Here is a 23,120-nt window from a genome sequence, read left to right as displayed (position 1 = left end):
TGCTGTGCATATCATACATGCCTTATTGATGGAAAGCATAGCTTAGATTTCCTTAGAAGCATCGAGTATTTTATTTTTCTCTAATACTTGGCTGCTGAAAATGTAAAATTTTTTTCCCGTTTTTTTTTAATTTCTTTGATCTTGTCTTTTTTTACATATGTAATTACACACAAGCAGACATTTTCTTAGCTCTAATATTTGTTTAATAATCAGTAATTAATCGCTTTAACATGTTTTGTAAGTAGTACAATTACATAGATCAATAATGAGCTTGAACCTTGAACCCAAAAGCTTCACTGTTATAGGAAAGTCAGAAATCTTGCCAAAAAAAAAATAAATTATTCCCACTTGAGAACAGAACTATTCTGTTTTTGTCAAGTGGTGGCAGAGAATCCCTGTATTAATATTCTGGAAATGTAGGAGCTCTTTCCATATACCTTTCACCTGATATGCCCAAACTCAGGGTTTGGGCCGACTAGAAAATTCTGATGTGATGAGCTGCAGCCTATAAACTCTGCTTTGAGGCCATTTGAAGGTTGTGGTCTCAAATGTGGTGTAAATTGTGTGTCATTTACCAATTGTGGAAGCCTCTGGAATCTGACTATAGGTCAGTTTGCTCTGTCCAACTTTGGTGGGAACTAAATCTGCAAATTTTGAAGCTAGAGTGCTTTCTCTCAGATTATTTTGAACAGACACTCTTTGACTGCTTTGACTAAGCAGTGTTCTTCCTAGAAGGAAACTGCTTTACTTTAATAATAATAATAATAAATGGAAAAAGTCCATCCAAAAAAATACCCCAATCCCCAAAAATTCTAAATCAAAAAACTCAGTTTCCCACATCACTTGAGTCCAGATTATTCGTGTTTTCCACAGTGAAAATTAATTCTTTAATCTGATCTTTAATCAGAATTAAATCTGATCTTTAATCAGAATTCAATAATAACAAGGGGAGAAAACTTTCTGCACTACAGTTGAACAGTGCTTAACTTCTCTGGAGCTGAAGTAGTAATATGATGGATGAAAGGCATTTAAAGTAGAAAATACTTGCACTATGAAATAACATTTTAAGGATAGCACTGTATAAAGCAGCATGAAGGTCATCTTTTTGTACATGAAGCTATATGGATAATTGCATTTTTTTGTTGTGATATGGAAATCAGTGCTTAATCTATGTTGGAAATTCTTGTTACTTTCCATTGAAAAAAGGAAAGCTTCAGCTTTTTTCTTGCTTGATACTCACTTTAAGCACACCCTTTCTTGGGTTTAGAATTAATACTGTAATTGAGATCCTGTATGAATATACTTTGATGTGTTGACTTTATAAGCCTATTTTTAAATAACAAGAATTTGTGACAGGAATTTTTTTTGTAGCTCTTGAAGGACATGAAAGGGGTGTCCTTTTTTTTTGCTCAGGTGGCTGTATTTGTTTAAATATTACTATCTGTATTTCAGAGTTTTCTTTGATTTGGCTTTTTTTTATTAACTAAGGAAGTTGACAAAAGCTTGGCAAAGTTTACCATGGTGGTATTGTGAAATATTGCAGTTGTGTCCTGTATGTTTAAAGTATGAGGGATGTGGCAAACTGGATTTGGCAGGTATTTTCTTGCAATTTTCAGGATTCAGGTTTTAATTTGGACAGTCTGGCTTTCGGTGAATCTTGGTTTAGGCTGATAAATTTTTCAGATGAACTTAATCTTGTGAAGATTTCTTTTTTTCTGTCAACATTTTAGTAAGTCTTGCTGCAGTGGCTTTTCTAACTTCCTTACTTTTTCCTACTCCTCTATCAGATTTCACTGTTCCTAGCAAGTTTTAAATATCCCTGCAGTTGGATATGTAGAAGGAGGTCTGTTTGGATTGCAGCTTTTCTAGTTATCAAGACATGGCACTTTAACTTGGAAGTGCCAGTGAGTGTTTACTGGGGTAAGAAGCTGTTGTGAGCTGCATCTCATGAAGAATTTTGTGGCATCTGCCACAAAAGTGGAGACACTCAGTAGGGTAGATATGTAGGTCAGGTATTTTAAATTATTGCAGGACCCTTCTGCGTAGTGCATCTTAGCCAGACCTCAGTGCTCACTATGCAACTTAAGTATTATTGCTGCTTTCCCACCCCACCCTCTCAATTCTTTCTTCTTTGATTCCCGTAAGTTCTCCAGCAGATCAGCTTCTGGAGCAGCACTACTCCTAAGGCACCATTCAAATGGTTTGCTCAAAATATATGGCAGTAGTCTTCCCAGATGTCTACTGCATATCTGAAAAGTTTCTCAAGTACTCTAAAAGAATATTGATTCAGAAGCTACTGAGAAATGTCAGTGTTGAAGTTTTAATTCCTTTCCTTTCTGATTTTTTTAAATTATACTTAGAATGCTACGTCAATATTAAAATGGAAGAGCTTTTTTGAGGTATCTTCTGAAAAGCATTTGAAGCCCTTCAGCTTTATATGAGAACTGTTGTTTTAGCATAAAACCATAGCTTTCTTCTGAGTAAGTGTCTGTAAGTTATTGTAATATAATTGTGTACCAGTTTGCTATGGGAAACAGTGGAAATCTCGGTCAGATCAAATCTATTGGATTTCTAAACTTTTGAAGGACTTGTATAATTTATAATTGCATGATTTTAAACCTGTGAAGTTTTATCTTGTCTGCTAATAGGATGGCATATACTTACTTTGTTGCTATTCTTTTTGTAGATAACAACAAGAGAAGATATCAATTCAAAACAGGCAACAAATATCAAAACAGACCTGGAGCCTGAAGCATTCCGGCCAAATCTTAGTGATCCAAGTGAATTACTACAGCCAGAACAAATTGAAAAGGTATGGATGCAGATACATCATTTTTCACTCCTGCACATTATTGTATCACAAATTCTATGACTGCAATGTAAAACACACCAGTAAGAAGACCTTGTGTGATATTAAATAGAAGAAAATAAACTCTATATTAGAAAAGATGGCTAAGACCACCGAGTCCAACTGTTACCTCAGCACTGCCAAGTCCACCACTAAACCCTTTCCCTAAGTGCCACGTCCTTTGCCTCCATTAAGTATTTCCACAGAGATGGTAGCTCAGCCACTTCCCTGGGTACCCTGTTCCAATTCTTGACAGCTCTGACACTGAACAAGTTTTTCCCAAGGTCCGGTCCAGACCTCCAAAGGCTTAACTTGAGGACATTTTCTCTTGTCCTGTTTTGGGAGAAAAGACTGACTGTTACAACCTACTTTCGGGTGGTTGTAGAGAGTGATGAGGTCCCTCTGACCCCAGGCTTAACAACCCCAGCTCCCTCAGTCCTCTCCAGACCCTTCAGCACCTTCACTGCCCTTCTTTGGGCACACACCAGCATCTCAATGTTTTTCTTTTAGTGAGGGGCCCAGAACAGCACACAATTCTGTGACCACTCAAAGTGTGGCCTCACCAGTGCTCAGTACAGGGGGACAAATCATAACTCTGTTCTTGGCCACCTGTGCTGCCTGTGTGCTGCTGTCTGTCAAGCAGCACCCTTAGGTCCTTTTCCTTTTTCCAGCTGTTCTTCTCCCAGCTTGTAGTGCTGTGGGGACTTTTTGTGACACAAGTGCAGAGCCTGGCACTTAGCCATATTGAACCTTGTACTGTTAGCTGTGGCCCTTCAGTCCCACCTGTCCAGATCTCTCTGCAGAGCCTACATATCCTCCAGCAGATGGACACTTTTCCCCAGCTTGTTGTAATCTGCAAACAGACTGAGGATGCACTTCATCCCCTCATCCAGTGTGTTAATAAAGACATTAAACAGGACTGGCCCCAGTACTGAGCCTTGGGGAACAGCACAAGTGACTGGCCACAAAGTGGATTTAACTCCATTCACCACCACTCTCTGAGCCTGATCATCCAGCCAGATTTTTATCCATCAATGCACCTCTTCAAGCCATGAGCAGCCAGTTTCTCCAGAAGAGTGCTATGGGAAGTGGTGTCAAAGGCTTTACTGAAGTCCAGGTGGACAATATTCACAGCCTTTCATCCACCAAGCAGTTTACCTTGTCACAGAGGAAAATCAGGTTTGCCAAGCAGGACCTGCCTCTCACAAACCTGCCCTGGCTGAGCCTGAACCCCTGGTTTTCCTGCATATGCTGTGTGATGGCACTCAAGGTGACCTGTTTCATGACCTTCCCAGGCACTGGCAGACCAACAGGCCATCTTGTAAATGGACACCACATTGGCTAACCAGGACATCCCAAATTATCCTGGAATAGTGGTAAACAGTGGGAAGTGGCTCAGTGGGCATATCTGCCAGCTCCCTGTTTCCTTGGGTGGATCCCATCTGGCATCATCGACGTACAAGTGTTGAAGCAGAGCACAATTTGTAGTAAAATATTGCTTTTTTAAATCCCAACTTTGAATGCACCATGTATTCAGACAGACCTTTGTCTGCCTTTGCCCTAATTTCATACTTTCTTGGAAACATCAGTAAAAACACTGCAGTTCTTGCTGTCCAGTCCAAAGTGCTTTCATTACAAATGTGTTAATTGAAGGTTTGGGTTAAAAAGCACAAGAACATGGCAACAAGCAGCATTTACCCTTCAGCTTGTTACCTGCTGACTTGAGTGATCTACTTAGTCAATACTAAGATATTAGTGAGAATATAATATTATTATGCAAGAATAATTATATGAATAAACCTTTTAGAGACCTTAACAAACACATGTCCTTTAGTTGATAAATCATTCTTCTACAGGTGACTAGTAGAGGTAGGAAAAGAAACCTGCTTGAGTGACCAAAAGTAGAAAATATACATGTGAACCTTCTGGTTTAATTCTTAGGTTTTAAGGTCACGTAAAGATGGGTGAGCGGAACATAATCTGCTTCCATTTATGTGTAATACATTGTTAAATATAAAACATATATTAAATAAAGGGTTTTAATTTTCTTGTTAATAGCTCACAAAGTCTCTTCCACCACGGACTATTGGCTATCCATGGACTCTTGTCTACAGTACTGCAAAGCATGGCATGAGCTTGAAGACCTTGTATCGGACAATGATGGGATTAGACACACCTGTGCTGTTGGTTATTAAAGACAGTGATGGACAGGTAGGAAAATATTTGTGTGGCAGTAGGGGACCCATCAAGAAAAATGTTTGAGTATAGAGGAATAACTGATGCTTCAAGCCATCATGGCAGATAAAATCGTGTACTAAGCAAGTTAAAATTTTGTGTATCAAGCAAATTTTCTCCTTAGAAATGTGTGTTTCACTCTTGAGCAGTCTTCCAACATAATACATGTCTAGGAAATTACCTACTTTAATGATACAAGTTAGCTGTTGTGATGCAAGAATCTGGTAGTATCCAATTAATCAGTTTAATTTTAATATTTTATTCTCTTAAGGCACAAGAAATACAGTCTCTAAAACTTTCCAATGCTGGAAGGCCTTGCTGAGTTGGAATGTCATTATGGCTAATGACACACACTAGCCACACAATGTGGCTAGTGCTTTTTGGTATATTCTCTGGCTGCAGCCAACATCTTTCAAGAGCTGTACTACCTTTGTTACATTATTATTCTTTGAGTCTCTCTAGTTGTGCTCTGTTTTTCTTTGACTGGATTATGAATTTCAGGAAGTGGCTCACATCTCACTAGTTGAATAGCAAACATCCTCTCTTGAATAATCGAGTAACAGGTGAACAGTACAGGCAGTTTGTAACCTCTTGATTCTTTTATTGCAACTTCTATGTTTGTTCATGGAAGCATGTTACTGCTGTCATGAAAAATTGACAGAATCACTGTAAAATCTCCACCATTCAGTTCACTTATCTCTCCCAGTTTGGTAACCACAGTTTTTATTTTCAGGAAGCATGGTCTCATTCAGGAGGTCTGAAAATAGTAAATGAAGAGTATTTTTTCTTGTTCAAGTTGCAACTTGATTTTTTTCATTGTTTCCTACCTCAGGAGTCCCTTAAAAAGAAAAATGCCTTCTAACTCTCTGCTAGTAGAGCAATCTTTCCCAGAAGTTCTTTAAAAATATTTCTTCATTTGCTTTTTAATTTTGCGGACAAAAACTATTTAATAGATGTCTCAGCAGACTCATCAATCTCATAAATATACTTTGGTGACTTCTCTAATTCACTTATTACCTTCTCAAGATAAATTAGTAAGATATACCTACTTCCTAGTACCTGATTATCTGTCCCAGAAAAAATATATCCTTCTTCTGATAGGCCTGTCTTGCTACCACTATGTATTGTCTTTTGCTGAAGGAATTCATGTTACTTTCTGTGTATGAGCATCTTGACTGGAATGTTCAAAAAGTGTCACGGTTTCCCTGTCAAAACATGGAGTTCACAGAAATGTCATATTTTATTTATTTTTTTTGTGAAACAGACCTTAGTGAATCTCAGCTTACAGCCTTATACCTAGGAATATGTATGAAAGCATGCCTTGGAATTCTGGGTTAAGCAGTCACTGAACTGAGATTTCAAGCATATGCCAAATCTTGCCTAGGTTCCACACAAGAGTGAATAGACATGTCTATTCAGTGAGCAGCATATGCAGAAGGAGTGGTTCAGATGAATTTTACATGCTCAGTCCTTCACCAGTGTAGTGGGAGTAGTGTTTTCAGTAGCTCTGTCTCATGTTATTAATGAAAAATGTCTGCATTTGACAGCAAAAAATTAATTTGCACTATTTTTCTGTTCAAAACATATGGAAATTTAGCACAGAGTCTTTCTCCTCTTCATGCAAGGATCTACAATCATGAAAAGTAAAGACAATGGTAACCAACTATACTCTTTAATAATTAGTCAGGGTAATTAATTTTATTTGTGAAGCTATTGATTTTTTTGAAAGAGGTTAATTTATTTTTAATGTCTTGTATCTTTCTGGCAGATAGTCTTTTTCAGTCATGGAAAGCAGTTTTAAAGGACTAAGTACTTTATAGGAGAATGTGTCTAGGAATAGCTCACTATCAGCATGCTAAGATAAATGCTGTATATGCCCTCCAAAAATGTGTTTTAAGAGACCAGGTGGTTATTCATACCTTACGCTTCAAGATCACTGCCTGTTTTCCAAGATTCTAGTTCAGAGAAGATGCTAAATGAGATTCAGCCATTTTGAGAAATGACAGAATTATGACCAGGTAGTTTCTTGAGTTTTGCTGAGCATACCTGCTCAGTCCTCTTCCTATTTGTTGTTCTGCTCACTTTGTCACTTCAAAGTTTATGAAGGATACTGGAATTGTCATATCCATGGTTGAGGCATTTTTCTTTTAAACTGGAATGAATTTCTTTCCTGGGCTGCTTTGCCTGAGATTTGTTTCTTTGTTGTCCATGTTTATGAAGACTGCTTTTTTTTTTATGTTGATAATAGGTTGAGAAAGGAGTAAGTGTACTTTGTAACTTTTCATAATGTTCCATTACAGGCTGATAAGCCTCACCCTACTGAATTTTTATTCAAAAACCTTTTCCAATTTTGCTTTTTTTTCATATAATTTAATAATTTTATTTAAATGTATGTTAAAAAAAACCCTAACAAATAAAAGAAAAAAAATAACCAACAAGCAAAACCGCTGAACTTTTACAAACTTTAATTGTGTAAAAGCTGAGCAATGCCTAGCTGGAATTTGGAATCTAAAGCCACCTAAATTGCCTGCTCCAGTCAATTCTAGGTGATTCTTTAATACAGGTGTCCATGAAATCCATAGTTGCATCATTACAGTTGTTATGGATTGTTTATCTACTGGTTTGTGTTTCTGTTAGTGAGCCCTGACAGCCATTTAAAAAGAAATTGGTACCTGATTCCTGAACATGAGTCCCTAAATAAGTGGTGGTCTAGAAATGGAATTAATGCAGTTAACCACCTCAAGGATTCTGTCTAGTTTTATAAAAAGTCATTCTTCAGATTGTATGCGCTACAGAAGTGTGAGACATGGAACCTAGGACATGGGAATTTTGGTTATCCACCCTAACAATTAGCCACAAAAATCAGATCTCTAGCTACAGAACCTTGCACTTGGATTTGCTGAACTTCATGAGGTTTACATAGACCAAGTTCTCAAGTTTGTCCAGGTCCCTCTGGATGGCATCCTGTCCTTCTGTTAAAATCTGTTTCTGTTGTAAGTCAGGGTAACCAGTGCTTACCTGGTATTTGGACTGGAATTAATAAATCACATGGAAGATAACTAGCTAAAGCTAGGAACTTGCTGAAAATAGCGTAGTGAAGTGAAATAGCAGCTAGGTAAGAAGAACCTTTTGATCTGAAATTTTAAATATGTACACATTGTTTTTGAGACTCTTGAGTTCAGTTTTTATCCATTAGATTTTCTTTTTTTCTTACTGTGCTCACTTGTTATCGAGGAAGAGTGCTCTTACTTTCTATTGTACCACAGAGCACATCTTGGTGCCCTCAGAACCATGGTAGTACAGTGAAATTCACAGAGTGAATTTTAAATTGCCAGTATTAACAATGTGATTTATCAGTTACTACTATTAGAAATTCTTGGATTCTGTGTAGTTTCTCTGAAGTTTTTCTTGCTCTGATGTATTTTTGCTACAGGTTTTTGGTGCACTAGCATCTGAACCATTTAAAGTGAGCGATGGCTTTTATGGCACTGGGGAGACCTTTATGTTCACCTTTTCTCCAGATTTTGAGGTAAGTAGTAATGACTTTGTATGCTTTTGCTCCCTCCCCAAGTATATGATCTTAAAATACTTAAGGAATAAATCTAACTGTAAATCTGAAAAATATTACAAGTTGGCCCAAAAATAAGTCATCACACTATGTTTTTTTGTGAAATCTTTAAGAGTACAGTGAATTGGTAGTGTTTGCATGCTGAAGAACATATTCAACCTAACTGTAATTGTACTAAGGTTTTTCTACTGTTTAAATTCTGCCAGGTGTCTGTCTGAAAATTCACAAACTACATCCTTTTTAGGGGCATATCATCTAATCTAAGCACGTTTTCTTGGTATTTTTCATTGTGTAAGAGTTCTGGTGCTCAAGGACAACGTGATTTGGAATGGTCTTATTTTAATTAGTGTAAAACCTCAGAGAATTTTTGTCTGCAGATGTTTCCTGAATTTTCTGTGTCAACTTCATTAAACTGGCCTCTAGCCACCCATAGTCTGTCTTTACTGATGGTTGGTTTCCCTTCTGCATAAAGGAAAAGTTCAGATCTTTTTACTTGCTAGTCTGTTTTGTTGTTTTGGTTTTTCTTTTGTAGGTTTTTAAATGGACGGGAGACAATATGTTCTTCATTAAAGGGGACATGGACTCTCTTGCTTTTGGTGGAGGAGGGTAAGTTACAATTAGAATCTGTTAAAAATATTTGTCTAGACACCTTTGAAAAAAAAAATTGGAATGGACTCAACAGTTAACCAGCCAAGAAACTTTAGCATGCCAGGTATATTTAACCTGTGATGCTGACAAAATTTAAACAGGATGTTTGTCTTCCCCATAGTGTGGCATAAAGTTTCAGCCCTGCAAGTTTATGATGCCTTCCATGCTTGACTTGCATATGTGTCTTCCTGTATTCAGAATGGACACGAGATATGATTGGGGAAGGACATAAATGTGAAAATTATGTGTAACTAGAAAAGGCCTGAATTGAAACTGAGCCATCCCAAAGCATGCCAAGGTCTCCAGAAATCATACATTGTCTTGTCCTGGTTTTTTTCCACTGTTCAGGTGTATATGCTTCTGGAATGTTTTCCTTATTCGCTATCAGCATTCTCTTTAGCTATAAAAGTGCAATTATGTTATCTGTTTAATGAAAATGGAAGAGGCTGAAAACCAAGGAATTCTAATAGCTTGTTTCAGAATATCTGCAAAAGGGATATTCCCAAATTGTTAATAAATTGTAAAAAAAAAAAAAAATCCTTGTGGTATAAATTTATTAACATCAATTAACATCAATTAACATCAATTAACATCAAAGGTACTTGTGTTAAAAACTAATTCTTTCATTCCTTCTCATTTTTAAATTTTGAATGAAAAGTATGTTTGATAGATTCAGTGTTTACTCCCTCAGTCTTTTGCTTTAATACATTGTCTGTCTTGCAGAGGAGAGTTTGCTCTTTGGCTTGATGGTGATCTCTACCATGGAAGAAGTCATTCATGTAAAACATTTGGGAATCACACACTTTCTAAGCGAGAAGACTTCACTATTCAAGACATAGAAATATGGGCTTTTGAATAAGTATTTGACTATTTCTACAGGTTTTTGTCCCAAACCTGACATGAATCAGTGCAGCTTAAAAATCCCTAGGAGCAATATAATGTATTTTACTTATCTGTTTTTGGGGTTTTTTTTCTAATTTTTCAGTGTGGCCATTAGTGTTTTTATTTTTAAATACCTGATGTTTTTTCATGCTCTTGCATCTGTAATATATTGTCATACTTTTTCTAAGATGTAGACTCTTTTACAAAATATTGATCTTATGGACTAAAAATTAACATTAGTTTCTTTGAGCCTTGTGGCCTGCAGAATTTTCTTATCCATGTTACAGTTGCCTCCCAGGTTTCCCACACACACCTTTCCTGCAATCCTGCTAGGGGGCTGCTTCATTGAATATAGCTTATTATTTTTGTATTCAAATTATGTCTGTGAATGAAGTTGCCCTCTGTGAACCTCTAAGAAAGCTGCGTGTGGGTATTTGGCAGCAGCACTGCAGAGATTAGTCCAGACCAATGATGGGTTATTCAAGTGGTGCCACAAATGGATGAGAAGCTGAGCATTCCTTCTGAACACATCCCAGTACAGACATGGTGAAGTTAGAAGATATCCAAAGTCAACAGTGCCACTTGTCTTGTTTCTCGTTCATGTGTAGAAAAAAGTCAGTTAATATGTGTTGTAGCTGCATGCTGATTGTATTTAAAGAGTGTTTTGCACATGCTGTTAATGATCTGCAGGTTTGGGACAAATACTGACAGTATTGAGCTAAGTGGCAAAGACTTACAAAATAGCAAGAGAATGTAAGAATCTAATAGTTCCAAAAAATTAAAAGGCTAAAGCAAGCAAAACTCAGTGAACAATTTGTAGCTATAGTAGGGCATTAAAAGTACAGAAACAGATGCATCTTTCTTCAACATAAAGTGTCAGATATATACTGTTATACTGTTGTAGCCGTGTAGCACATCAGCTCCAAGAATATAGCTTATTCCTGTCCAAAGAAAAAAAAAATATTTGTGATGTTTTTGAGTGGGGGTCTATGTTGTAAATTTACAATTAGCACCAGCTCTGATTAAAATGACATCATGTATCATAGGTAGACAATATTGTAATTCAGTAGACTTGTGGAATATGCAAACTTACTGTCATGTGACCTCAAAAGATAAATGACAGGCTAGAATACAGTTCCAGTAGCTCTTGTCCACTTTTGTAGAAAACTTGATAAGCCATTGTGGCAATAACAGCTCAACAAAACTGTTTGTTTCAAAGCTTTTATTCTATGTTCTGCAAAAAAAAACAAAACAAAAAAGAACAAAAAAATTGCTGTTAAGTGTGACAGTGACTGACTTTGTGCTGAAATTTCAGCTATTTCAGACAAACATTGTATATTATCTTGTAAATTAATGTTTAAAGTAGTTTTGTTATTATAGAAAAGTGTTGATTGACGGGTTGCTTATAGCACTTTAAATTATTCTAGAAATGGAATAAAAGCCAAATGGGTTGGCTTATGTAGACGTAGTTGTATATTTCAAAATATTTACTTTTCTGGAAAGTAAAAAAAAAAAACTTATTGAAGACAGCTTACTGCTATGGTAATGAGAAAGGGCAGATGTTTCATCTATAATATGCTAATGCTCAATATGAATAGAAAAACAGGGCTTTGTTTCCTGTCTCTATGTATATCTCTTTATCCTTATTAGAACTTAGTACAATGTGTAGAGTAAGTGTTTACAAAATAAGAAACTGTAAATAAATTGAAATGGCTTTTCTCCCCTTTGGTCTTCCACAGCAGTATTATTGTCTTTGTGGAGTTACAACTGATTATTTCAACAAAAAAAAAAAATAAATCCTGTAATGGATTTCAAGTACTATAAGCTCACAGTGATGTATAGCAAATAAATCTAAATATATGTAAAAATAATTTTGAGTTGGAGTTTATTTAGAAGGTGGAATTTATGTAGAAGCGCAAATGTCATTTTTTGCTGTTCATTTAACAACTGAATGTATAGGATGGATTTTTCTCATCTTTTTTTGGCATTTCTGGGGCTTTTTAAAGCCCAGTGGGAAGCTACGGGAATGAAATATGTTGTCTTCAATTATTTTGAAGAGGGAGAGGGGAAAAGTCTCAGATCATTCTTGCTGACAAAACCATTAATTCAATTGCACAGTATCTATTCTGAACTCATATTGCAAATAAAGCATATTTTAGTTTTTTAGAGGGTGGAGTGGTGAATTTTATAACAAATTATACTTTGAAGAATTAAATGAAAGTGCACAAAAATCTTTGGTAGCTGAATGTTTCCAAGTATGGGCCTATCTAGGTAAAGCAAATAGGAAGCCAAAAAGTGGAAATCAAGGATAGTATTTAGTAAGCAGTACAGTAGCAATCATACTTGTAAAATACTAAATTAGTTAATGAATAGAAGGACATTTGATTTAAAACATAAGTGACTGTGGCAGCACTTGATGAAGCAACTGGCTGCATAAGGGAGCTATAGAAAGTAGTGCATGTTTATTTAGGCATCACACTGAATTTTATTACCAGAGGCGTAGACAATTTCTTTATGACATACATAAAAAGCACTGTCTTCATGTCCCTTCTGCCTTCAATTCAATTATCCTTTTTCTGCAGTAGAATTCCTTTCCATCCATCCAAACATGGGATTCTTCAAGTATCATCTTTTGGCTCTAAATCCTATCTGTGTTAGTTACTGCTTTTGTATAATCTGCAAAAAGGTCATAATTTATAACATATGGCTTGTGCTTGCATCTTCCTGCTCACCTGTTTATAGTGCATTATTGGAGTTATTTTTTTGTACAGGCATTAGAATGTCTGCATAAAATTTGCTCTTAGAAGATGAGTAAGAACACTGACTATTCCTTCAGCTTCAAATAAAAAATAATAATCTTGTGTTCTTCATTCAATATTTGAATCTTAAATCTCACTTTAAGTTCTCCCTTCATTAAAGAGCAGATGTCATCAGGATATTTTACTGTTGTCACTGCAGTTTGGAGCTCAATTAAGGGAATAAACCTCTGCAATTACAGAGAGCTACACTGTGCTGGAGCAGAGAGAGGGATTGTCCAGCTGAGAGAATGATGGTGTGGTATGTGCAAGCCAGTCCTGCACACTGTCTCACTGCAGCCATGCCAGTGCCAGCTCTTTCTGCTGTCCTGCTTACCTTACAAGCTTTGTAATCCTAGTTTGTTTTTTCTTGTGATAATTGCACTGCTAATAGTACACATGCTGTTGAATGCTAAACTGCTTTGTGCCCTGAGGTGTCAGCAGTGGCTTTAGTTGAGATGTTGGGGCAGTGCAATGTGTACATAGCAGCTGAAATGCTGTGAGAGGAGGGCCTGCCAGTGTCTGTTCTGTGATGAGTGATTGAACATACACCATGAATAGTATACTCTTCACTACAGCTAATTTTATTTCAGTAGCTTTCCCCTGTTTTAAAAATGAGCTGTATTACTGAACCTTGGCTGAACAGAAACACTTGTAAAGAAGGAATTACTGTGGAGGAGGGAGCTGATTTCTACTGTGTGGGATACATGTCCAGTGAACCTTCCACTCACTCCAAATCACTGCAGCAACTGTGGTAAGACTTGGAAAAATACAAAGGTGTAAAAGTCAAATTTATTTCTCCTGATACAAGTTCCGTGCTGTCCCTTAAGCATGATAGCTGTATTAGAACATGAAAAATGTATTTAAGTTCCTACAGAAGAAGTTAGAATTTTTTTTTTACTACCAAGGATGTGCAAAAGCAACACTAGCTTCAGACAGGAGAGTTCAGGAGCTCCGTTTCGGGTAAAACATTTTGGGAGTGAATACAGTATTTAAGAAACTAATGTGCAACTATGAGCTACCATGAGAGTAGCTGAGAGTTTCTCATTGTCTCAAAGGTTAAGGGTTTTATTTCAAAGCAAGTCAGAACTAGGAAAGCAGGTCTTAAATAAAAATTTGTAGCGACTGCTTTAATCAAGTTGGATTCGACCTTTATCTTCTCTCTACTTAGAATATTTAAATTTGTGCTAGTTTCACAGGAGTGCAACACAGTATAGTAGGAGAGTTAGGGTGGGTAATTCAGGGAGTACTTCTGTTTGGTTGTTTTTTAATGAGGTCAGATTTATTATCTCTCACACCATGGATAAATTTGTCACACAACTTAATGTAAAAAATTGTTATAAATGTATAGCCTACATGAAATGCTTCCATACACCATAACTTACATCAATATTTATTATTTATTTTCAAAAAAATGGTAAATTATTTTCAGAAATTAGGTTTTGCGTGATACTGCCTTCTCAAAGGTAAATAGTGGAGGGTAGGATGAGCAAAAATACTAGTTATGTCACATGGTTTTCTCATCTGATTGGAAATAAAATTGTTTGAGGGAGAAAATAGGAAAAAGTTGGGGATTAGATTTATTTTGCATAGATTTTAACACTGGGATGACTGAATGGGAGGCTTAAGTTCCTTGAAGTGAGCTACTAATCACTGAGGTGATGATACATAGTAGTGATTACATTGTTAAAGCTCCTGTATTTTCCTGTGGTAGGATGAGAATTCTCATGAGCAGAAATGTGTAATTCACTTAACACTTAAATGCCTTTAGTGTATATTCTTCATACAGGTGTTTTGTACGAGGTCTGTTGCCGTGTACTCTGAAATCTTTTTCTGGTGCTTTGGACAGAGAAACCTTCACAGGAAATATTTTAACAGCTGGTCAAAAGGAGAATGTGCTTGTATTTTGAAGCAACTTACTGATATTTTACTTCACTGAATATGCACACATATTTGTTTTCTAGTATGTGGGAGAAAAACCGAAGAAATAATAAAGGTTTTATTTATACTTCATGTGTTCCTTTGACAACAAAATTTTGTCAAGACAATTTATACAGCTATAAAAAGTCATTATATAGAGATGTAAAGAATAAGTTAATATGCAGGTAAAAATTACGATATGTAAGTATTACACTAAGACATCAGTTTTGTACGTCAACTTGAGTAGTCTAAGAGATCTCAAGAAAACATTAAATAAGCTCCACTGATTCCATCTTACAATTTATTTTTTCTTCCCTAGAGTCACATAATATAACTATGTTTAAAGTATTCATGATTTACATAGATTTAGAATAGATGTAGTAGTCGGTTCTTCTATCATTAAGTTATAAAATATTTGGTTTATTTGTATATTGAAGCTTCAAAGTGGAGTACCTGTACTCATAATTAAGACAGCAATATTTGTTCTATCAGAAACAAGACATTAATACACCTGTACTTCTGTAAGAAGATATTTGCTCTTTCAGTTTGAAAGAATCTTAAGGGGAAAAAAAACACTTCTTTTTCATTACTTGCCCAGACATCTTCTCTGAAACAAATGCTTTTCATGTGAAGTATATACATTTTACCAGGACATCAATTTTTACAGTAGTAGAGAAACTGACCTCTCTAATCCAGTAACTAGCAGAGATCTGACAGAGTTCTCAGATTTATGAATAATACGATTTTAAGTATTAGTATTATTAGTTCATTAGCATTTAGTCCTCGTTAGCATCAGCTGGACTGAAGTACATAATTTCAGTGACATTGGAATGGCAAGTGGTATAAAATTAGGTCAGCATTTCTGTGTAATGTGGAAAAATATTTTCCTCAAAGTTATGAGTGCCTTTTCTCACAGAGGTACATTTCAGAATGGAAAATAATGATGTTAGTCACCTTTTTTGCTGTATACAAAAGTACAAGTACCTGGCTAGTTTTTATGTTACGTATTATTTTTCCCTGTATTTATAACAACGATTTTTGCATAGACAATCAGATGAGACATTGCACAATGATGCATAGAAGGTACTTTTTAAGTAGCTATTTAATCAAAACTTTTTTATTCATTACATTCCAACCTCCATAAGTTTAAATATGAAACAATCTAAAATAGTTATATAAATACAATGAATATATAAAAACCCATTTATAAAAAGGATTTTTTTATATGATATGTAAGAGAAAGCTGTGTCAACAGTTGTATCAACAAGATAATACTGTAGTAATAGTTACATATTGTGCTTCAAAAGAAAACAAATGTGATGTCCTTGATTCTGTATTAAAATAGGTAATTTTACTTTTATTCATATCAATTAATTAGGAAGTGCATGCACAAGACCATACTTCAGATCAAAAACTTTCTCTGAGTTTATATTGTCATTCAGCTTCTGATCTGGCATCTTTCATATTCCTGATATTCCAGTTTAAAAAGGCTGGGAATATCTTAATGTAACAAGAAGTTGGAATTAGTTTTTAGGTGTTTATATTTCTATGGGCTTTTATCATCAGCTGCTCGTATTCTATATAGATTTTTCTCCTTATTTTCCAGGTAGTAATTAACTTAATTGTCCTGCAAGCACTTCTGATACAAAATGAAGTCCATTCAGATGTTTGGGTTATGCACTAGTTATAAAATACATATTTCAAGAAATACTGTTTTCTATGTGGTGAACGGGGGAATCTCATATTCAAAAATGTGCAAATGCTAATAGCAAGGGAGAACAGTTTTCCAAAAGTTGTTCTGGTTATAGCCTAACTTATTTTAATAAAGTAATTATGACATTATCATCTCTTCCTTGCCATAACATTTCTCCTTCAAAGTCCACCAGCCCATGTTTCCTGGCTCTCATCAGAATCCCAACAACCTTATCTGAAATACGAACGTATCTGTCAAAGAGTTCCCCAAAAGTGACTTGGATCTTTCCGTCGGGCCGTGGCTTGGCCATGGATTCAATGATGAAGCACATGTCCCTGATCTCCCGGTGGATGTGGGCCTCAGCTCTCTTGGCTCTCTCAGCAGTTTTGGTTCCCTCCTTTGGGTGGCCGTATCCTTCATCTCCTTTGTGCAGGCGCGTGGACATGGCCAGCTCGTGGTCGAACTCCTCGCTGAAGGGGTTCAGCTTCTGCGTTACGATGTGTTGGTCGGCCCATTCCTGCCACCTGTCCTTGAGGCTGTGCACGGCGCTGCATTTCCTGCGCGCGTTGCTCCGCGCCTCCTCGCTCAGCCGGCTGGCGCTGAAAGACACAGAAACACACCTGAGTTTTGCATCTCCTCCTTTCCTGATGCAGTTCTGCTGTTCACTGGTCTCAGCTGTGACTGGGTTACTCTGTTCTTGGGACGAGCTGGAATCCACCAGGTGGCACGAGTTCACCACTTCTAGGGCCTGTTCACCCACATTCAATTTGCACTCAAAGGCAAGTTCTGTGATCACAGCTTTATCCTGTCTATACTACCACCTTCCAGCCCAATCTGAGGCCGTTTTGACAAACTCTGCCCCAGAATGACTTAATTCTGTAAGGGAGCAAAACAGTACGTTGCTGATTACCTGCACTTTCTGTACTTCTGGTCAGTCACACAGTTCCCCGTTCCTGCCTGCCTGAAGTGTGCATGCCCTGAGGTTAGAGATGCTGTTCACTGTAGGTGTATGACCTGGCTGAAAACTAGAGAGTAGTGCCTAGAAAAATCTGTCCACTGTAACAAATGTCAATGATTATAGCAACAACAGAAAGCTACTTGAGTGATTGAGTGCAGTAGCTCTGTTTATGCTTCTGTATTTGGAATATGGTTCTAAACAAATATTGCAGTCCAAAATTCACATTCTCATGGGTAGAGTAGAAGCCTGAAAGTGTCAAGAACAAAGGATAAGGACAGACCTTCAAATATTTTTTTTTTTTTTTTAGTGTGCAATAGTTCTGGATGACTCCAGGCAGATATTCTATCCTCTCGTGGCCAATCTCACATGTTGTGTGGGAGCTATAGATAGTCTGAGCTAGTCCTTGTGCTGTCCTCGTCCTGCCAATGTGTATATACAGGGCTCAGCTTGGGACTGTGCTGTGCTGTGGCTGTGTCAAAGTAATTTGTTTTCTAATATTTTACTCCCCAAAAGGCTGCTCTGAAACCTCCCCAGTAATGTCAGCTGAATGCTAACACTGGAGAATCAAAATGCACTTAGCAAACAGTACACAGTGCTGCAAAGTTGCAGGAAATTCTGTTCCCTTGCTGTTTGGAGATTCCTTTGTTTTCTACTAAGCTAGTTGAAATAGAGAATAGGAGTCATAGAGATGTTCCCAGTTCAGATTGGTGCGCCAGAAAGATGCCAGTATTGGCCAGGGCTATGCTAAGGTGAGAACTGCAAACACCTAGTGCCAGGGATAGAAAAATAACTAGGAGACCTGCGCTACTTTATTAGCTGTGGAGTTGCCCTAAGACTGTAGGAACTGTATTGAGGAACTATGTTTAAAAAGCTCCAAAATACTCTTCCCTATCAATTTGGTGAAAAACCATCAGAAGGACTGAGCATACTGAGATGCCAAGTAAGTGCACCTTTCTTCTGTGGTGTGACTACAGAGCATCCTGAGAGTAGGCACCATGTCTGTACCTGGAATTTTGTGTAAACGACTAACAGGTAGGTGTTGGCAGGAAAGCATTAAAATATACTAATGGGGTAAATCTAGCCAGTTTGGTTTCCTGACAGTAAATCAAATGCTCCTCTATATAAGCTGTTGTCATATAGAGAAAGGGAAAGCTGTGATCCTTTGTCCCTTTGCCTGAATTGTACCTTCATTGTCCAGAGGAACTGTGGACACAGAGTTTGACTATGCAAAGGAATTCATCTCCTGAAGCCTATGGCTATCCCAGAGGTCACAGAAACCCTGTGCCAGCACAGTCTGAACTCCAGCTGAAGCTCAGATTGCTTCACTAGCTCTTCATGTGGGAAGCTGTCAGTTAAGTCCGGGGGAAAAAACATCCTAAGTGAATCAAAATTGCCTTGAAGAAGTGACGCCATCAGTCTCAGTGCTGAGTTTATGAGTAGATGTTGTCATGGAGGGCTCATTCCTCAGCCATAACCAGCTGCTTTCCCTTCTCTCCAGAGACTATGACCTCTGAGAAAGTCCTAGAGCTTTGGTTCCCCAGGTTGAGTGGAGAGGAGTGAGACAGCAGAAAGCTGTGCAGTCTTTGTCACTTGCTTTAATTTAACTGTCTAGAATATATTCCCTCCTTTTTTCTACTGAAACTCATTTTCCTTTCTAGCAGAATATTATTATTGCCTCCGTCATCCAAATCATCTCCTCAGCGGCTGAGAAAACCATCTTATCTATTCTTTTGCTTTTGTCATGCCTCACATGGGCTTGGAAAAAAACTTACTTTTTAAATGCAGCTTGAAATTTTTAACCATTTTCAGTTGAAGAAGTACTTTTTTGGGCATTCTTTAGCTTAATGACAAGTTTAAAACATTAATTGTGTACACATATAATTTTTTTCATGTTTCTACTGCACCTACACAAAGGATTGTGAATCCAAAGTGAAGGTTTTGAACTTTTACCCACTCTAAGAAGTGCTTTACATGCAACAATCAACTAAGTTAACCTGTTAACCAGAATTATCATTCTAATTGCATTCCGACCTTCTAGGCAAATAGTGTCTGTATCACATATTCACCCTGGTTCTGTCTGTAGGGGAAAGGTATGAATCCCGTTTTAATATTTTGAGTTTCATATTCCATTTTTTGCTTCTTTTTTGTTCCTAAGCAGGAACAGAATAGTGTCTCTTATGTCAGTAGGAGTCAACAGGTCTTCTACTAAGGAAGCAACCTTATTCCAGTAAGTAGTGAAGCTGGAAATAATGAAGGTGCTGATGTGAGGAAAACAAAATACTTGCACTGATGCTTTTTTCCTGGAATATGGAGAGGAAAATGGGAGATATGTTTTAATAACTGTGTAGCTTTTTTGAAGAAGATTAAACCACATTGAAATGTTCATAAAGGTAGCAGGCTGAAATGTTATATTCTGAGGCTGTAAAATATTTTTTTAAAAATGAATAATTTGACAAGTACTGATAGCAGCACTATAAGTGCAGAAAATTATTTTTGCGTCCGATTTGAGTGGAAGGAAAAGCTGTAAGTAACATAGACAGTATTATTTCAATCATTTGGACCACAGTAAATATAGCTAATCAATCTTTTTTCAAGGTAACAGCACCAAAATTACACATACAAGGAAAATATAAGAAAAGTTTAACAGAAGCTAGACAGTTTATCTGTTTCTCCTATGACATTTGAAACTGAGAAAATTATTTTAATTGGTGTTGTTTACAGATAAGTGCTGCAAATGTATCCTTTTTCCACTGTATATTTGGAATCTTTGGTTTGAAGTCCTCCATGAAAGGATGGTGCACACAGTCCTTGCCAAAAGCAGGTACCACAAACTTTCAAACCCTGCGTTACTGGGTAGCTTTTTTCACTTGAGCCATTAACCATTTTCTTCTTACAGGAGCTGACTTCTCAGCTGTACAGCAAAGCATCATTCTAATCCCATCTGAATAGTTAAAATAGTTCTGGGTGTGTATTCAGATAGCTGTGCTTAAAGATACTGTGTGGTTGAAATCCATAACTGTGTTAGTCACAGTCTAATGGCTCACGTTCATCAGTAGTGAGGTGTAAAACCAAAACAGTGACCATGATACAGCCTGCCTGCCTCTCTGCACAGGGATCACAAAGTCTGTTCTGGCATTTTAATCATCATTAGTGCTGATCCAGTTTCTAATTTTTGAAAATGTGATTGACATATGGTGTGAACTTGGAGTCCAAGATATTGTGTAATTTTCCTTTCTTTGAACTGGTGAATTCCAAATACATGGAAAGTTTCCAAAGAGAAGCAGTGAACCTAACTTTTGGTAAGAAGAATGTGAAAGTAATTCCTCTAACATTAATTTGGGACATTTTCTTCAAATTGCTCGTGAAAATATTTACAATTTATACTAAGCAAAATAATGAATAAGTACTTGGAAATATTACTTGTCAAATATATTGATTTAGACAGCATTTGCTGAAATAAATGAATAGCTGAAAGTTTCTGATGAGGTTAAATTTGTGATTCTGAAATATGGGCTGAAGAGTACTTCAGAAGTACTTACTTAACTACTTACTACTTAAGAAGTAAGTAGTTATTTTGATGAACTGGTAAGTCCAGTGTGAAAATTAAATATATTTAACACCTCCCAAGTATAACTTCCTGACATTTTGTAGTAGATATATAGTCCAGTATTGTTAACTGCTTAAGCACAGAGTGATATGTGAAAGGTCTCCTGAATTTTGATTAATTTCTTCTAAGTCAAGAGTAATAGTTTATCTTTGACTACTTCCTACTATTCCCCCCGCCTCCCATTTTCCTCATGGAAAGCTGTACCACTCTGCCATTTGTGTTGATGTAATGAAGATGATGATTTACTCACAGAGATGGGGCAGGCCGTTTAATCCTCACAGCTGTCACCTCCCGGTCACTGTCTTCCTGCTCGAGCTTGTCCTCTGCTTCCCCATAGCCACTGTCCTGGGCATCCAGGCTGTCATCACGACACTTAAGCAGCAGCTCTCCCTTGTCCCCATCTTTGTCCTCTTCCATCTTCTCCCAGCCCTTGGTCAGCTCCGATACCACATTTGAACACTTCCTTCTAATGGCTGAAGGTAATTTGTCACTAAGAATTTTGTCAATAGCACTTGATTCTTCTTTGAGTTTGGTCATCTCAGGACTGCTGTTGTTCTCATATCTTTCACTGAGGAGGCTGATATCACCCCCTCGTTCATAGGCTTTGCTAATGACTGTTTTGGTCACCTCTTTGCTTTTAATACTGAACGTTTTGAGGTCTTCATCCGATTCCCTGGATCTTTTTTCAGCATCTGTTATTGTCACCGATTCCTTTGCTAAGGATTTTTCGTCATCTTTTTCTTGGTCCCTCTTGACAGATGGAATTTGCCATTTTTCAAAGGAACTTTCTTGTACAGGCTGAGCTGATGAGCTTACTGCAGTGGGGACCCATCCAGAGGGCTCTTGCTCTTGCTTTACATGGTGGTCAGATGCCCACTGCTGCCAGCCTCGTGCCAAGCTGAAGACCTGGCTGGCCATTCGGATCTTGTGGACAGCCCTTTTCACAGGAGCTGTGCTCGGCTTTTCTTCAGGAGCCATGTTGCTGTCTGCTGCCATCCTGGCTTCTCCCCTTCTTATGCTCAGCACCTTCTGAGTGGACTTCCTAAAGTGAATAATGCCCTCTGAAGAGGGCCACAGAGATTTAAATAGTCACAGGAGCAGTTGATGCCCATGGAAAATATGTGAAATGCTTCTCACAAAGATATAGTATCCTCACTGTTGCAGAGGTCTTTTTTTAAAATGCAGGGTTACATTTCATCACAGCAGATGAATGATGCATGATGCAAACAGTGTGACACAGACCTGTGCTGGAAATAGTGGGAAAGTAACAGCTCCTTTAGTTCCCCCCTTCCCCGGACTGCTGAATTCCCAGTTTGTTGGCAAGGGTCTTGTTCTTTTGGAAATGCAGCACTTGGGTTAGAGATCCTGATCAGAGTGACTGAAAATGCTAAATGTGAAGGGCTGTTAGTGGCTAGGAATTTTGGCCAGAGAGGACACTCCTCGTCATCACAAGAAAATAGTGGCCCATGTCATGGAGTGTGAAGCCAGAAGCAAGTTATGACTGAGAAATTTTTAGAGGTACTTCCTAAAAAGATACTTTTTATTATTGCTCATGTGTCCAAAGAAATCGAGGTTTGTTAATTTTTTAAAAGCTATTTATGTGTTCTCTTCCCAGTCATTATCTATTAATGTCTCTCTGTTTAGAACGTACCTTCAGGGGGGCCTGGGAACACTATCGTGTTTGGTGTCAGCACTAAGGAAGAAGGAATCACTATGTCTGGGGATCAGTAGTTAGTCTGACTTGATCAGATGGATGACTGATATCCAAGTTTTAGTGTTTTGAGAAAATAGAATATAACCAATTTAATTTCTCACATTTTTTCAATAGAGTTATGTACAGCATAATTATGTTTAGTGTGTACAATGCAGAAAAAAAATCAGATTTTCTAGGAAACCCTGTGATTTGTTCATTCCAGAGGACTCCCTAGAGTGTGTTCATATTTGAATTTGTGAAACTGTCTAGTGA

The 23,120-nt window shown here is 37.3% G+C and overlaps 2 protein-coding genes across 10 annotated transcripts in view; one reads left to right on the top strand and one right to left on the bottom strand.

Annotated features, from left to right (window-relative positions):
- Positions 1-12,052, top strand: part of OXR1 (oxidation resistance 1) — a 257,957-nt gene extending 245,905 nt beyond the window's left edge. For all 9 annotated transcript variants that reach the window (XM_014255452.2, XM_088067288.1, XM_088067294.1 and 6 more), the window contains 5 exons: positions 2,687-2,812; positions 4,907-5,059; positions 8,517-8,612; positions 9,184-9,257; positions 10,023-12,052. In XM_014255452.2, coding sequence (XP_014110927.2) covers positions 2,687-2,812; positions 4,907-5,059; positions 8,517-8,612; positions 9,184-9,257; positions 10,023-10,158 — 585 coding nt within the window. In that variant the 3' untranslated portion in view covers positions 10,159-12,052. The remainder of the gene's footprint in view (positions 1-2,686; positions 2,813-4,906; positions 5,060-8,516; positions 8,613-9,183; positions 9,258-10,022) is intronic.
- Positions 12,053-14,961: 2,909 nt separating this feature from the next.
- Positions 14,962-22,218, bottom strand: ABRA (actin binding Rho activating protein). The gene is made up of 2 exons (XM_005516965.3): positions 21,405-22,218; positions 14,962-17,188 (listed from the first exon to the last, which is right to left on the bottom strand). The coding sequence occupies exons 1-2, from the start codon at positions 22,148-22,150 to the stop codon at positions 16,711-16,713; spliced, it is 1,224 nt and encodes a 407-aa protein (XP_005517022.2). The 5' UTR covers positions 22,151-22,218; the 3' UTR covers positions 14,962-16,710.
- Positions 22,219-23,120: the final 902 nt, after the last annotated feature.

Source organism: Pseudopodoces humilis, chromosome 1 (genome assembly GCF_049639895.1).
Source record: "Pseudopodoces humilis isolate 2021_Gansu_Grassland_sample_001 chromosome 1, ASM4963989v1, whole genome shotgun sequence".
NCBI lineage: Eukaryota > Metazoa > Chordata > Aves > Passeriformes > Paridae > Pseudopodoces > Pseudopodoces humilis.
This window is presented reverse-complemented; position numbering and strand designations above follow the sequence as displayed.